At 53.0% G+C, this 13676-nt stretch overlaps 1 protein-coding gene across 1 annotated transcript; it reads left to right on the forward strand.

The window, feature by feature from the left end:
- Window positions 1–1901: 1901 nt before the first annotated feature.
- CNBF1680 (hypothetical protein) lies at window positions 1902–5156 on the forward strand (the record flags this gene model as incomplete). Its single annotated transcript, XM_769912.1, has 4 exons — window positions 1902–2593; window positions 2657–3393; window positions 3445–4163; window positions 4218–5156. 4 exons carry the CDS (start codon window positions 1902–1904, stop codon window positions 5154–5156), a joined length of 3087 nt encoding a protein of 1028 aa, XP_775005.1.
- Between the last annotated feature and the right edge of the window lie 8520 nt (window positions 5157–13676).

A 13676-nucleotide genomic window follows, 5' to 3' on the forward strand; every position in this document is an offset into this window, starting at 1 on the left:
AGGGCGCATCTTACTATCCTCAATGGTGTGAGAACTTTGCTTGTGGAGACTGGACTGCCAGCTAGCTTCTGGGGTGAGGCTGCTAAATATATTGCCTTCTCTCGCAACTGCTCCTTTGACTCCAACAATGGAATTCCCTTTGAACACTGGTATGGCAAGAAACTGTTGTTCACTAAACTTTGCACATTTGGAGAAAAGATTTTCTTTAGGGATTATACCAACACCAACAAATTGAAGCCTCGTGTAAGTGCAGAGCCCTTACCACCACTTGTTCTCACCATATGGTAGGATTTATTCCTATGCATTGGTCGATGTTGGTAGGTGAGATTTGATGCCTAGATGCGTCTTTCGTGTAACAACCCAGGGGGGATGTTCACTGAAGAGTTCGGCTTGATTTGATTGAAAGAGAGACAACTGGAACACAACTGATGTTTGGTCGGTGGCAAGGAAAGAGGTAGTAGGATTGTCCGGGTGCAGAAGCGGTCTATGAGTGTAAGGTCCAGACAATAGACCTTCACTGAACTGGTGGGGCTAGCTCGGAGGGACAAGGCTTGGAGAGAACTGGTGGGCTCTTAGGACTGGCAGGGCTCGAGGCTTAACTTCAGACTGGAGAGAAGCAAACAAGATCCCAAATGCATATGCTGATTATGTCCTATCAGCGACTAGTAAAGGAGACAAGATGAAGAATTGATAGGAACAAGAGGAGAAGGCAAGGTACTTGTGACTGTAAGGTCGGAAGAAGGAAAGGTTGAACACAACATGGATGAAAGAATAAAGGAAATTGTGTGTCAACCTTTCCATGTACTTTGCCTTCACTCTCGAAACCAGTCGCGACCAAAGCTCCGGTAAACACCGGGGCTTGTGGCATGAAAAATCGGACAAGAAACTCGGACTTAGGACGAGAAAAGGAAGAGAAAATAAGAAGAGAAAAAGCGGAAGTAAAATAATGCACGTGACCTGGGAGGAAGAGTGCGGATGCAATTTGACGCATGCGACTTGGAGGAAAGGAGCGGAAGTAAATTGAGACGCGGCTCGGAGAAATAGGGGAAAAATAAAGCACATGACCTGGGAGAAGGGAGAGCGGATGCAATTTGACATGCGCAACTTGGAGGGAGAAGCGGAAGTAAATTGAAACACGGCTCGAAATTAGAAGCTGGGGAAAGTGGTGACCTCATGAGATGTGGGTCAACTGGGTCAGAGGCTAGCCTCTTACACCCTCCCCCTCCTGGATGAGACTGAGTATGTGGGGGAGAAGAAAAAAAAAAACACACACAAAAAAAGGGGGAGAAGAATGAGCTAGAAAACTGTAGAAGCTGGGCTTCAATGAGGGGCCAGGTGTAAGTGCAGAGTCCTTACCACCACTCGTTCTCACCATATGGTAGGATTTATTCCTATGCATTGGTCGATGTTGGTAGGTGAGATTTGATGCTGAAACGCGTCTTTCGGACTTCGCCGAAACGCGGCATCGAGCTCTGTCCGGCCCTTATCCTATGCATGATATTTTATTCTCATGCATAGGACCGGCAATTGCTGCCGAAACGCGGCGGCGGACTTCGCCGGATCTCTGCCCCTTTTTTTCGATGGACTTCTGTTTGTTTCTGCATACATCCATACATATATATATATATAGATCTCATACATAGTTATAGTTTTCTCTTTCTCTAAGCGAAACTCATGCATATCAACCATTGCTAGTTTCACATCCAGTAGACCACTATAACTATAAACAAACACTGAACGCATCCGAACACCCTCGAATGCCCTCAAACGCCCTCGAACACTTCCTCAAACACAAACATCGAACACTTATCCTTCTCGAACACCAAGCGAACGCAGTGAGGCACCCCCAGTGCCTACACTTTTTTCGAAACTAGCACCTACCTTTTTACACCATATCCACCATGCCCAAATCAGCTCAAGACTCTCCAACGGAGTTACTAGCACATCTGGTCGACTGCATCCAACAACAAGACGATACGCTGGCACTCCTCACTGAGATGCTGGCTAAACAAAACAAACTATCAGCTACCAAGGAACGCTATACACCCCGAGGTATACCATTGCCCAAGGTGTCAGACATCCCTCGTTTCGAGGGTCCCCTTGGCGATGCGGACCGCGCCCTTACCCATTTGCGTTGGCTTCAACAGGTTTTGCGAACGCATGGCCTTCTGACTCCCTCGGATGACGAGGAGGTGGAAGGGAGACGCTGTGTGACAGTGATTGAGCTGGCGAACAATTCGATTGAGTGCGCTGGTCTCGTTGGCTGGGTTGAGCAAGACGGTCGCCGTATGGAGGCAGATGGAATAATGACATGGGAGATGTGGTCAGCTGCCTTCAAGGCTAAGGCCATGCCGTCCAACTGGGAGTTCTGCGAAAGCCGTGCTCTTTTTTGTCTCTCCTTCCACGAGGTGTCGTCAGAGGGTTGGAAAAAAATCGACAATGCAGTGATTTTGCACTGTGCCCACCTCCTTGGGAGCAAGCTATACCCGACTGACCAACAACTCACCAGTTTTTACTGTGCAGCCTGTCCCGAGCGCCTTTTTCTTTGCTTGGTTGACTTGCCCGAATTTCACGTCAATGATCTGGATGCACTGTGGGCCTTGATCAGCAACCACATCGAATGAATTCAACACGAGGATGCCACCTCTCAGATTAGGTCCCGTCCCACCAACCAGGTTTCCTCTGACAATGTCCAATTACCCCACTCTATGTCCTACTATCACGACCATTCCCACGCTCTGCCATATTATCTCTCCCCGGCAGGCCACCATATCTGTGAAGTCTTCCGCAAGGAGAACCGATGCTATGATTGTCGTAAAACAGGGCATCAGCATTCCAAGTGCCCTACCCATACACGCGCTCTGACTCCCAAGGTCAACCAACTCGAGACTGAACTGATGGCAGGCGATGCCACCTCGGCCTATCTGACATTAGCCCAAACCGTTCCTCCAGCCGATGATGATACCTGTGACACGATGTACGCTCTTTTCCATCCTTTGCTCTCCATATCTGTTCCAGTCTCCGCTGACAGCCGTCTATCAGCCCCCTCCCCTAAATTCTTACTCGGCATGGGGGTGTCCACAACCTTTGTGGATCCGAGGTTGGCGACGAGGCTGGGCTGGGAAGTGAAGAAAGGGTTGGTACGGATGCAAGTGCGTCTAGCCGGAGGTTTGGCGGGTCCGTTGGTCACAGATATGGTCGCCGGGTCGTTTTCCCTAGGTGGCCGCATGTATCGAGTCGATGGTGTCCTGATGGATCTGCAAGGTACCTACGATGGTATCTTAGGACTAAATTTCTTCACGTGGCATGGATTACTCGCGGAATCAAATTCTTCCATCCGGTTATTGGAGGCGGGCAGTGTGAACTTGTCTGTGTTAGGCTTGCAGAAGTTAGGTGCGCCAGTTTCCCACGCCGCCGCAAATCCCGCCTCGACTACTGCCACAGTGTCATTCGCCGACACCCGCCCCAATCTTTCGCAGACCCGCGCGGCCGCCGAGTCCGACAGTCTGACGGATGTTCTACGCAAGCTTCAGACCGAATTCCACGATGTTTTCTGCGACGACCTAGGTGACATGCGAAATTTCCCCACCATCTCCAAAACAAAGTCTGGCGTGCGCTTCGAAATTAACTTGAAACATGGTGCTACTCCCCACCGCTCGCCACCCTATCGAGTACCGGAAGCCCTGCTTCCACGTTTCCGAGAGATGTTATTAGAACATCTGAATGCAGGACGTCTTCGATACTCTAGTTCCCCTTGGGCCTCCCCGGCGTTCCTCGTGTCCAAAGGTAATGGCAAATTCCGAATGGTCTGTGATTTCCGCGCTCTGAACAACGTCACGGTCCCCGACATGTACCCTATGGGGAATGTCCAGGATATCCTCCACCGTGCCGCCAGGAAGGGCAAGATTTTCGCAAAACTTGACTGTAAGGATGCCTTTTTCCAAACGCTAATGAAGGAGGAGGACATCCCGAAAACCGCTATCACCACTCCTCTCAGTCTCCTAGAGTGGGTGGTAATGCCTCAAGGGATCCGGAACGCGCCGGCCGCTCAACAGCGTCGCATTAATGAGGCGTTACAAGGTTTAACTGGGGAATGTTGCGAGGCTTACGTGGACGATATCATCATCTGGGGGAAGGATGCGAAGGACCTGCATGATAATATTGTGAGTGTTCTTTCTGCCCTACGTCGAAGTGGTCTTCGCTGCTCGCGTGAGAAGTCAAAGCTGTTCCTCGATGAAGTAGCGTTCTTAGGCCACATCATCTGCCCCGGACAGATTCTGCCCGACCCCGCCAAAATCGCACACGTCGAGCAGTTCCCCCTCCTGGTCAATTCTCACCAACTCCACTCGTTCCTTGGTCTCGTTAACTACCTTCGCAATTTCGTACCAAACCTGGCCGACCACACCGCCGTGCTTCATGCCACTCTTCCTCCGAATGCGGCGGCTGAGAAAGCTTACTACAAGGCTGTCAAGATGCATAAGGGACACCTCCCCGAGGGATGGACTGGTTGGAGATGGTCGTTCGGCCCTGCGGAGAAGGCGGCCTTCAAAGCGACTCGACACGCGGTGAGTACTGTCCCCTGTCTTGCCGTTATCGATTATGATGCTGTCAAAGCGGGAAAGCAGCAGGTCTTTCTATTCACCGACGCTTCCAACACAGGTACTGGCGCTTGGATTGGTGTCGGTACCTCTCGGGAGTCCGCCCAGCCCGTGGCCTACGATTCGCGCACCTTCAATAGTGCACAACGGAACTATCCGGTACACGACCGTGAGCTGCTGGCGATTATTAATGCCCTCGATCATTGGCGCCCTCTGCTATACGGCATTCCAGTCCACGTCTACTGCGATCACTTTACCCTTCAATGGTTCCTAGGTCAACGTAATCTCTCTCCCCGTCAGCTTCGGTGGCTGAGTACTCTGAAGGATTTCGACCTCCGCATCGAATACATCAAAGGGGAGTTCAATACTCTCGCCGATTACCTCTCTCGTCATGCTCCTTTGGATGCCGCCGAACCTGCCGACCCCTCTCTGGATCAATCACCGGTTTCAGTTCATGCCACAATGACATACGAGCCCACCACCATGTTTCAAGTTAAATTCGAAGCGCACACCAGACTTTGTTTTGGAGATGGTGGGGAAATTTCGCATGTCACCTAGGTCGTCACAGAAAACATCGTGGAATTCGGTCTGAAGCTTGCATAGAACATCCGTCAGACTGTCGGACTCGGCGGCCGCGCGGGTCTGCGAAAGATTGGGGCGGGTGTCGGCGAATGACACTGTGGCAGTAGTCGAGGCGGGATTTGCGGCGGCGTGGGAAACTGGCGCACCTAACTTCTGCAAGCCTAACACAGACAAGTTCACACCGCCCGCCTCCAATAACCAGATGGAAGAATTTGATTCCGCGAGTAATCCATGCCACGTGAAGAAATTTAGTCCTAAGATACCATCGTAGGTACCTTGCAGATCCATCAGGACACCATCGACTCGATACATGCGGCCACCTAGGGAAAACGACCCGGCGACCATATCTGTGACCAACGGACCCGCCAAACCTCCGGCTAGACGCACTTGCATCCGTACCAACCCTTTCTTCACTTCCCAGCCCAGCCTCGTCGCCAACCTCGGATCCACAAAGGTTGTGGACACCCCCATGCCGAGTAAGAATTTAGGGGAGGGGGCTGATAGACGGCTGTCAGCGGAGACTGGAACAGATATGGAGAGCAAAGGATGGAAAAGAGCGTACATCGTGTCACAGGTATCATCATCGGCTGGAGGAACGGTTTGGGCTAATGTCAGATAGGCCGAGGTGGCATCGCCTGCCATCAGTTCAGTCTCGAGTTGGTTGACCTTGGGAGTCAGAGCGCGTGTATGGGTAGGGCACTTGGAATGCTGATGCCCTGTTTTACGACAATCATAGCATCGGTTCTCCTTGCGGAAGACTTCACAGATATGGTGGCCTGCCGGGGAGAGATAATATGGCAGAGCGTGGGAATGGTCGTGATAGTAGGACATAGAGTGGGGTAATTGGACATTGTCAGAGGAAACCTGGTTGGTGGGACGGGACCTAATCTGAGAGGTGGCATCCTCGTGTTGAATTCATTCGATGTGGTTGCTGATCAAGGCCCACAGTGCATCCAGATCATTGACGTGAAATTCGGGCAAGTCAACCAAGCAAAGAAAAAGGCGCTCGGGACAGGCTGCACAGTAAAAACTGGTGAGTTGTTGGTCAGTCGGGTATAGCTTGCTCCCAAGGAGGTGGGCACGGTGCAAAATCACCGCATTGTCGAATTTTTTCCAACCCTCCGACGACACCTCGTGGAAGGAGAGGCGAAAAAGAGCACGGCTTTCGCGGAACTCCCAGTTGGACGGCATGGCCTTAGCCTTGAAGGCAGCTGACCACGTCTCCCATGTCGTTATTCCATCGGCCTCCATACGGCGACCGTCTTGCTCAACCCAACCAACGAGACCAGCGCACTCAATCGAATTGTTCGCCAGCTCAATCACTGTCACACGGCGTCTCTCTTCCACCTCCTCGTCATCCGAGGGAGTCAGAAGGCCGTGTGTTCGCAAAACCTGTTGAAGCCGACGCAAATGGGTAAGGGCGCGGTCCGCATCGCCAAGGGGACCCTCGAAACGAGGGATGTCTGACGCCTTGGGCAATGGTATACCTCGGGGTGTATAACGTTCCTTGATAGCTGATAGTTTGTTTTGTTTAGCCAGCAGCTCAGTGAGGAGTGCCAGCGTATCGTCTTGTTGTTGGACGCGGTCGACCAGGCGCGCGAGTAACTCCGTTGGAGAGTCCTGAGCTGATTTGGGCATGGTGGATATGGTGTAAAAGGGTAGGTGCTAGTTTCGAAAAAAGTGTAGGCACTGGGGGTGCCTCACTGTGTTCGGTTGGCGTTCGAGAAGGATGGGCGTTCGTGGTATAGGTCTAGAGGGCGTTCGGATGCGTTCGAGGAAGCGTTCGGTGTTTGTTTATAGTTATAGTGGTCTACTGGATGCGAAACTAGCAATGGTTGATATGCATGAGTTTCGCTTAGAGAAAGAGAAAACTATAACTATGTATGAGATCTATATATATATATATATGTATGGATGTATGCAGAAACAAACAGAAGTCCATCGAAAAAAGGGGCAGAAATCCGGCGAAGTCCGCCGCCGCGTTTCGGCAGCAATTGCCGGTCCTATGCATGAGAATAAAATATCATGCATAGGAAAAGGCCGGACAGAGCTCGATGCCGCGTTTCGGCGAAGTCCGAAAAACGCGTTTCGGCATCAAATCTCACCTACCAACATCGACCAATGCATAGGAATAAATCCTACCATATGGTGAGAATGAATGGTGGTAAGGGCTCTGCACTTACAACACCCCACCACACCAACATACATCATGGCGTTCGACTCTCAGGGCCAACCCATCATTGCGTACGACGAGGTGACTTCCCGTCCCATCATCGGGCATCACCCCACTGGCGTTCCCATCTTCGGCACTTTCACGGAAGACCACCTATCGTCCGCGGGCTCCGGAGACAATTTGGCTTCGCCCACAACTTCTAACGCGGTGCCTCCGGTGCCTGACACTACCGACGAAAAGCTGGTAACCTACACCACCCCTGTACACGACACCACGGGTGTAACCTACCGAAAGACCCCGGGCCTCACCACTGCCTTTTCCGGCCCGGCCGTTCCTGAGATCGACGAGCTTAAATCTATTGTTGCCGGACTCCTCCGTTCAACCCAAGCGCTAGCCGATCAAGCCACCGCCGGCAACGACCGTCACGTCCCCCCCTCCACACGCGGGTCCCGCCCGGACAAGATCTCCCCGCCGCGACTTGGGACTCACTCCTCCGCCGACCCGTTTGCACTCCAGCGACACCTCCTCGCTTTGGAGACCTATTTCCGTGACGTCCTCCTACACTGGAGCCCCGGCCCGGCTGAGCACGCGTGGAAGATTTCGGTGGCAAATACCTCGATCTCCCAATCGGGCGGCCGGTTCACCACGTGGCTCGAGCTCCATGGCAAACACGCCGAAACTTGGGATGCATGGCAAGTCTCCCTTAAGTCTCACATTCTCGCCCGCGGCTGGGAGTCCAAACTCCGCCATCGATTCATGCAGCTCCGCTGCTTGGACACCACACCCGCCGCGTTCGATGCATTCTTTCACCTTGTTATCAGTTACCAAGGCATTCTTCATGACTTCGAGGACCCCCTCAGCGACGTGGACGTCAACCGCCGACTATTGGACGGTGTCGATGCCTTGGTTACTCACCGCACCAAAGCTGCTCTCCGCGCACGTGGCAAAACGGTGCTCACCGCAACGTCGGCCGACTTATATGAGATCATGATGGACGTCATCGATGACGCAATGCTGGAGGCGCGTTTCCTTCAGGTGTCGACACGCCCCCGCCACCCACCAACCGTCGCCAACGTCATCGCTCCTGCCCCTGCGCCTCCACTCATAGCCAAACTCGCCCCCGCCCCCTCCACCACCACGAAGGGCCACACTGCACAACAGCTCGATTGGCTCGACCCCGCCAAACGGCTCCCCCTCGGTGACGCCGGCCGATCTGCCCGCGCCTATCTTCAAAGCATCAACGCATGTTTCTCATGCCGCGTTGTCGGCCATCACCGCCTTATCTGCCCCACCCGCCCCCCCTCCACCCCGCCCAACGCCTCCGCGTCCGTGCCGGTCGCCAACCTCGTCTCCCTTGCCGACGACGACGAATCCGACCACCAAGGCGTTTTCGCTGTCGACCCTGTCACAGACACTCTCGTACAGGATGCCTCGTCCGCGCTCGCTGGGTCAGTACCTCTCATCATGGTCAATTGCCGTTTCAAGGCTGACGGAGACACTGTCCCAGCACTCGTTGATTGCGGCGCTGGCATCAACGTCGTCGACCGGGCGTACGCAGAGCAACAGGGATGGCAAGGACGGCCGATTATACCGGTGGGGACCAAAATGGCAGACAATAGGGCGGGTCCAGTCGTAGACCAGGAGTATGTAGTGGATGTAATCATTGGTGACACTACCTACAACGCTACCCCATTCTACGCCATGGCCCTTGGTCCACGATACCGCCTTATCCTCGGACTACAGTTCTGTCGTAAACACCGCCTATTCGATGGGGCGGAGCGTCTAAATGACCTCCTCAACGCAGGGGGGTCATCTTATACATCGCTGGTACAATTACAACTCAACTCCCTCACACCAGTCGAATCCCCGACCGTAAGCACTGAACGCCACTCCCACTCCGACGCCATCCTCCGTGAATTTGCCGACATCCTTCCAGCCAATATCTCTGACGTCTCCCACTACCCGCCAATTTGTTCGTCCACCTCCCAAGTCCGCCACCGAATAAACATTCTTCCTGATGCGATGCCCGTCGCCCGAGCTGGATTTCGAGTACCGTTAGCGTGGCGCGACACCCTTCGGCAAGAAATCGAGAAACACCGTACCGCAGGCCGCCTCCGTCCATCCAGTTCCCCTTGGGCCGCCCCTGCTTTCCTCATTAAGAAAGAAAATGGCAAATTCCGTTTCCTCTGTGATTTTCGCGGCCTCAATAGTGTTACGGTTAAAGATCGAACCCCGGTTCCCAACATTGACGACATTCTTCAACGCGCCGCTCGTGGCAAGGTTTTCGCCAAACTCGACCTTACCGATGCATTTTTTCAGACGCTCATGCACGAGCCTGATATCGAAAAAACGGCAATCAGCACTCCCTGGGGTTTATACGAATGGGTTGTGATGCCGCAAGGTGCGTGCAACTCGCCGGCAACACAACAACGCCGCCTCAACGAGGCTTTACGTAACCTCATCAGCGTTTGTTGTGAAGCATATGTCGATGATATCATCATTTGGGGCGCGACCGACTCTGACTTAGCGAAAAATATTCGCGCGGTTCTCACGGCTTTACGTAACAGCGGGTTTGTTTGCTCGCCTAGCAAGTCGAAATTTTTCGTCGACTCCGTATCCTTCCTGGGCCACGTAATCTCCCCCGATCACATAGGGCCAGATCCGAAGAAAGTCGAAGCACTACGCGCATGGCCATCTCCTGGTTGTGTGAAAGACCTCCGATCCTTTCTTGGCCTTCTCCAGTATTTACGCAAATTCATCCCACACATCGCCACCAAGACGTCCGTTCTCACGGCTCTTCTCCCTCCGAACAAGACAGCAGAGAAAGCGTATGAATCCCGTAAACGTCAACTGGCTAAGGGCCTCCCAGCTGAGCGATTAGAATCACTGAGTTGGGTATGGAAGTGGACGACGTCGGCGCAAGATGCGTTTGAGGCGCTGAAGGAAATGGTGGCACGTATCACAGGTCTGTCCCCCCTTTCCCATGAAGCTATCCTCGCAGGTCAAACCAATCTCTACCTTTTCACCGACGCAAGCAACACCGGCCTCGGCGCCTGGTTGGGCACAGGTTTATCCCCCGACAACGCTCAACCTATCGCCTACGATTCCCGCTCTCTCACCGCCGCCGAACGAAATTATCCGGTACACGAAAAAGAGTTATGCGCCATCATCCACGCCCTCAAAGAGTGGCGGCCTCTCCTTCTCGGCATCCCGGTACACGTCATGACGGACCATGCGACTCTCAAGTGGTTCTTTCAACAACCAAATCTGTCCGAACGTCAGAAGCGATGGCTACTAGTACTTGCCGATTACGACCTCCAGATTTCCCACATTCCAGGGGCCACTAATGTCATCGCCGACGCTTTCTCCCGGCTCCGCAACTCCGACGCCCACGTCAACGCCCTCACCATGATGGTTCTCTCACCAAACGCAACTTTCCTGGATGAAGTGGCAGAAGGGTATGGGCAGGACCCAGTAATGAGCATTTGGAGGGAAATAGACCGCTGCCCTCCGGGTGTCCGCACAGCCGAAGTCAACGGAGCACGGGGGGTCAGGACGGTGCTGACATACGAGGACCGGCTCTGCATCCCCGAAATACTGACCTTAAGAGAACAATGCCTACAGGAATGCCACGATGCGATGGGCCATTTCGGGGTGGAGAAAACACTTGAACTACTGCGTTGTAAGTACTTCTGGGATGGTATGGCTAGTGACGTAAAGGACTTTGTCAGCACTTGCCCCGCCTGTCAGACATCCAAAGCTACCACCACTAAGCCTCCCGGACTACTACACTCATTACCAGTTCCTCCCGCCAAATTCTCCGACATAGGCATAGATTTCGTGGGGCCACTACCGCAATCACACAGCTTCGACTATCTCATCGTCATTACCGATCGCCTCACCGGCTGGGTCGCTCTCATACCAACAGTCACGACGCTCACGTCCTCCGCTTTTGCTCAACTCTACTACGACCACTGGGTTTCTAAATATGGGGTACCACAATCGATCGTCTCAGACCGCGATAAGTTATTCACTGCTGCGTCATGGCGTCGGTTGAATTCACTCCTGGGCACTAAGCTAAAGATGTCAACAGCATACCACCCCCAGACCGATGGTATATCAGAACGATCAAACAAGACAGTCATCCAGATCCTGCGAACCTGGACTGACGACCAAGGCCGAAATTGGGCAGCCAACCTACAGCGGGTCGCTTTCGCAATGAACAACACCATCCGACGCTCAACCCACCACACCCCCGCCGAGCTCGTTTTCGGGAAACGCCTGTCACTCACTCCGCCACTTCTCCCCTCAACATCCGCTACGGACCCGTCCCTCGCTCAACCTACAGCCTCCGAATGGGATCTCGCTGCCCAACGCATGGCCCTCGAAGAGGGCATCGCTCGTGACGAACTGCTTCTCGCTAAGCATCGGCAAAGTGTTCAAGCCAATAAGCATCGTCGGCCGGACCCGGTCTACCGCCCGGGAGACAAAGTCTACTTGAACACAGCTGAGTTCCGTCACGAATATAAGACAGCCACTAACCGTTCTGCGAAGTTCATGCCCCGTTGGGAAGGCCCCTTCACCATCCTCAAGGTCTTTCCTGAGCAATCACTCTATGAATTGGATGTTCCCGTCACCTCAACACAGTCGACGCCTCGCCGCCATGTTTCGCGCCTCAAGCCATACCGGGAGTCCGAACAGTATCACCAGCACGCGGTTCCTCGCCTACTCGACCGCCCGGCTGTTTCCTCGCCACACATCCTCCAAATCCTTGAAGACCGCACCCTCACCCCCAAGGGAAATCATCCAAAGGTCTATCAAGTGCGCGCCCGCCTCGCCGGTGAAGGCCCCAAGGCTCGGTGGCTCAGTCGCGATACGGCGCAGGACTATGCAGGTTGGCAGGAGGCTTGGGAAGACTTTATTGGCGAAGATGAGCTGCATCTCGACGTACTGGACATTACTACTGATGTTTCTCAGATGTTCACCCAGGGTTAACGGTCCCGACATGGCCACACTCCGTCGTGAGCTATGCCAAACCACCCCCCCCCATCAAGCCCTAAGCCAACCCGTCCAGGTTTTCAATTTCGTTCCCCCCCTTTTTTTTCCTTTGTGCCGTGTTTTCTCATTTTTTTCTCGTCCGTTTTTTTCTCCTCCAGCTTCCTCCCCACCTTCCTCACAGGCCTGAAGACAGACAAGAGGTTCCCCCACCCCCCATTTTTTTTATCCCCAGACAAAGAATCTGAAAAGAAGCCAACAGGCCAGGGAGTTTTTTCGTGGTGGGGGTTTCCCTCAGTCAACATGTTTCATGGATTGTCTCTCAGCCTGGCCCCTCATTGAAGCCCAGCTTCTACAGTTCTCTAGCTCATTCCTCTCCCCTTTTTTTTTGTGCGTTTTTTTTCCTTCTTCTCCCCCACATCCTCCGTCTCATCCAGGAGGGGGAGGGTGTAAGAGGCTAGCCTCTGACCCAGTGTCACCACCTTTCCCCAGCTTCAAATGTCGAGCCGCGTTTCAATTTACTTCCGCTTCTTCCTCCAAGTTGCGCGCGTCAAATTGCATCCGCTCTCCCTTTTCCCAGGTCACGTGCTTTATTTTTCCCCTGTTTCTCCGAGCCGCGTTTCAATTTACTTCCGCTCCTTCCCTCCAAGTCGCGCGCGTCAAATTGCATCCGCACTCTCCTTCCCAGGTCACGTGCATCATTTTACTTCCGCTTTTTCTCTTCTTATTTTCTCTTCTATTTCTCGTCCAAAGTCCGAGTTTCTTGTCCGATTTTTCATGCCACAAGCCCCGGTGTTTACCGGGCTTTGGTCGCGACTGGTTTCGAGAGCGAAGGCAAAGTGCATGGAAAGGTTGACACACAAATTCCTTTATTCTTTTATCCTTGTTGTGTTCAACCTTTCCTTCTTCCGACCTTACAGTCACAAGTACCTTGCCTTCTCCTCTGTAAGCAGAGCTCTCTACCAGTTACCTTCTCCCCTCAGACCCCCTGGCTAATCCTGATCAGTGTTCCTATCAATTCTTCGTCTTGTCTCCTTTACTAGTCGCTGATAGGACATAATCAGGTAAGCTTCGGACTCTTTGGGTTTCACACTATTTCCTTTATTCTTTTATCCTTGTTGTGTCCAACCTTTCCTTCTTCCGACCTTACAGTCACAAGTACCTTGCCTTCTCCTCTTGTTCCTATCAATTCTTCGTCTTGTCTCCTTTACTAGTCGCTGATAGGACATAATCAGCATATGCATTTGGGATCTTGTTTGCTTCTCTCCAGTCCGAAGTTAAGCCTCGAGCCCTGCCAGCCCTAAGAGCCCACCAGTTCTCTCCAAGCC

Source organism: Cryptococcus neoformans, chromosome 6 (assembly GCF_000149385.1).
Source record: "Cryptococcus neoformans var. neoformans B-3501A chromosome 6, whole genome shotgun sequence".
NCBI classification, from domain to species: Eukaryota; Fungi; Basidiomycota; class Tremellomycetes; order Tremellales; family Cryptococcaceae; genus Cryptococcus; species Cryptococcus deneoformans.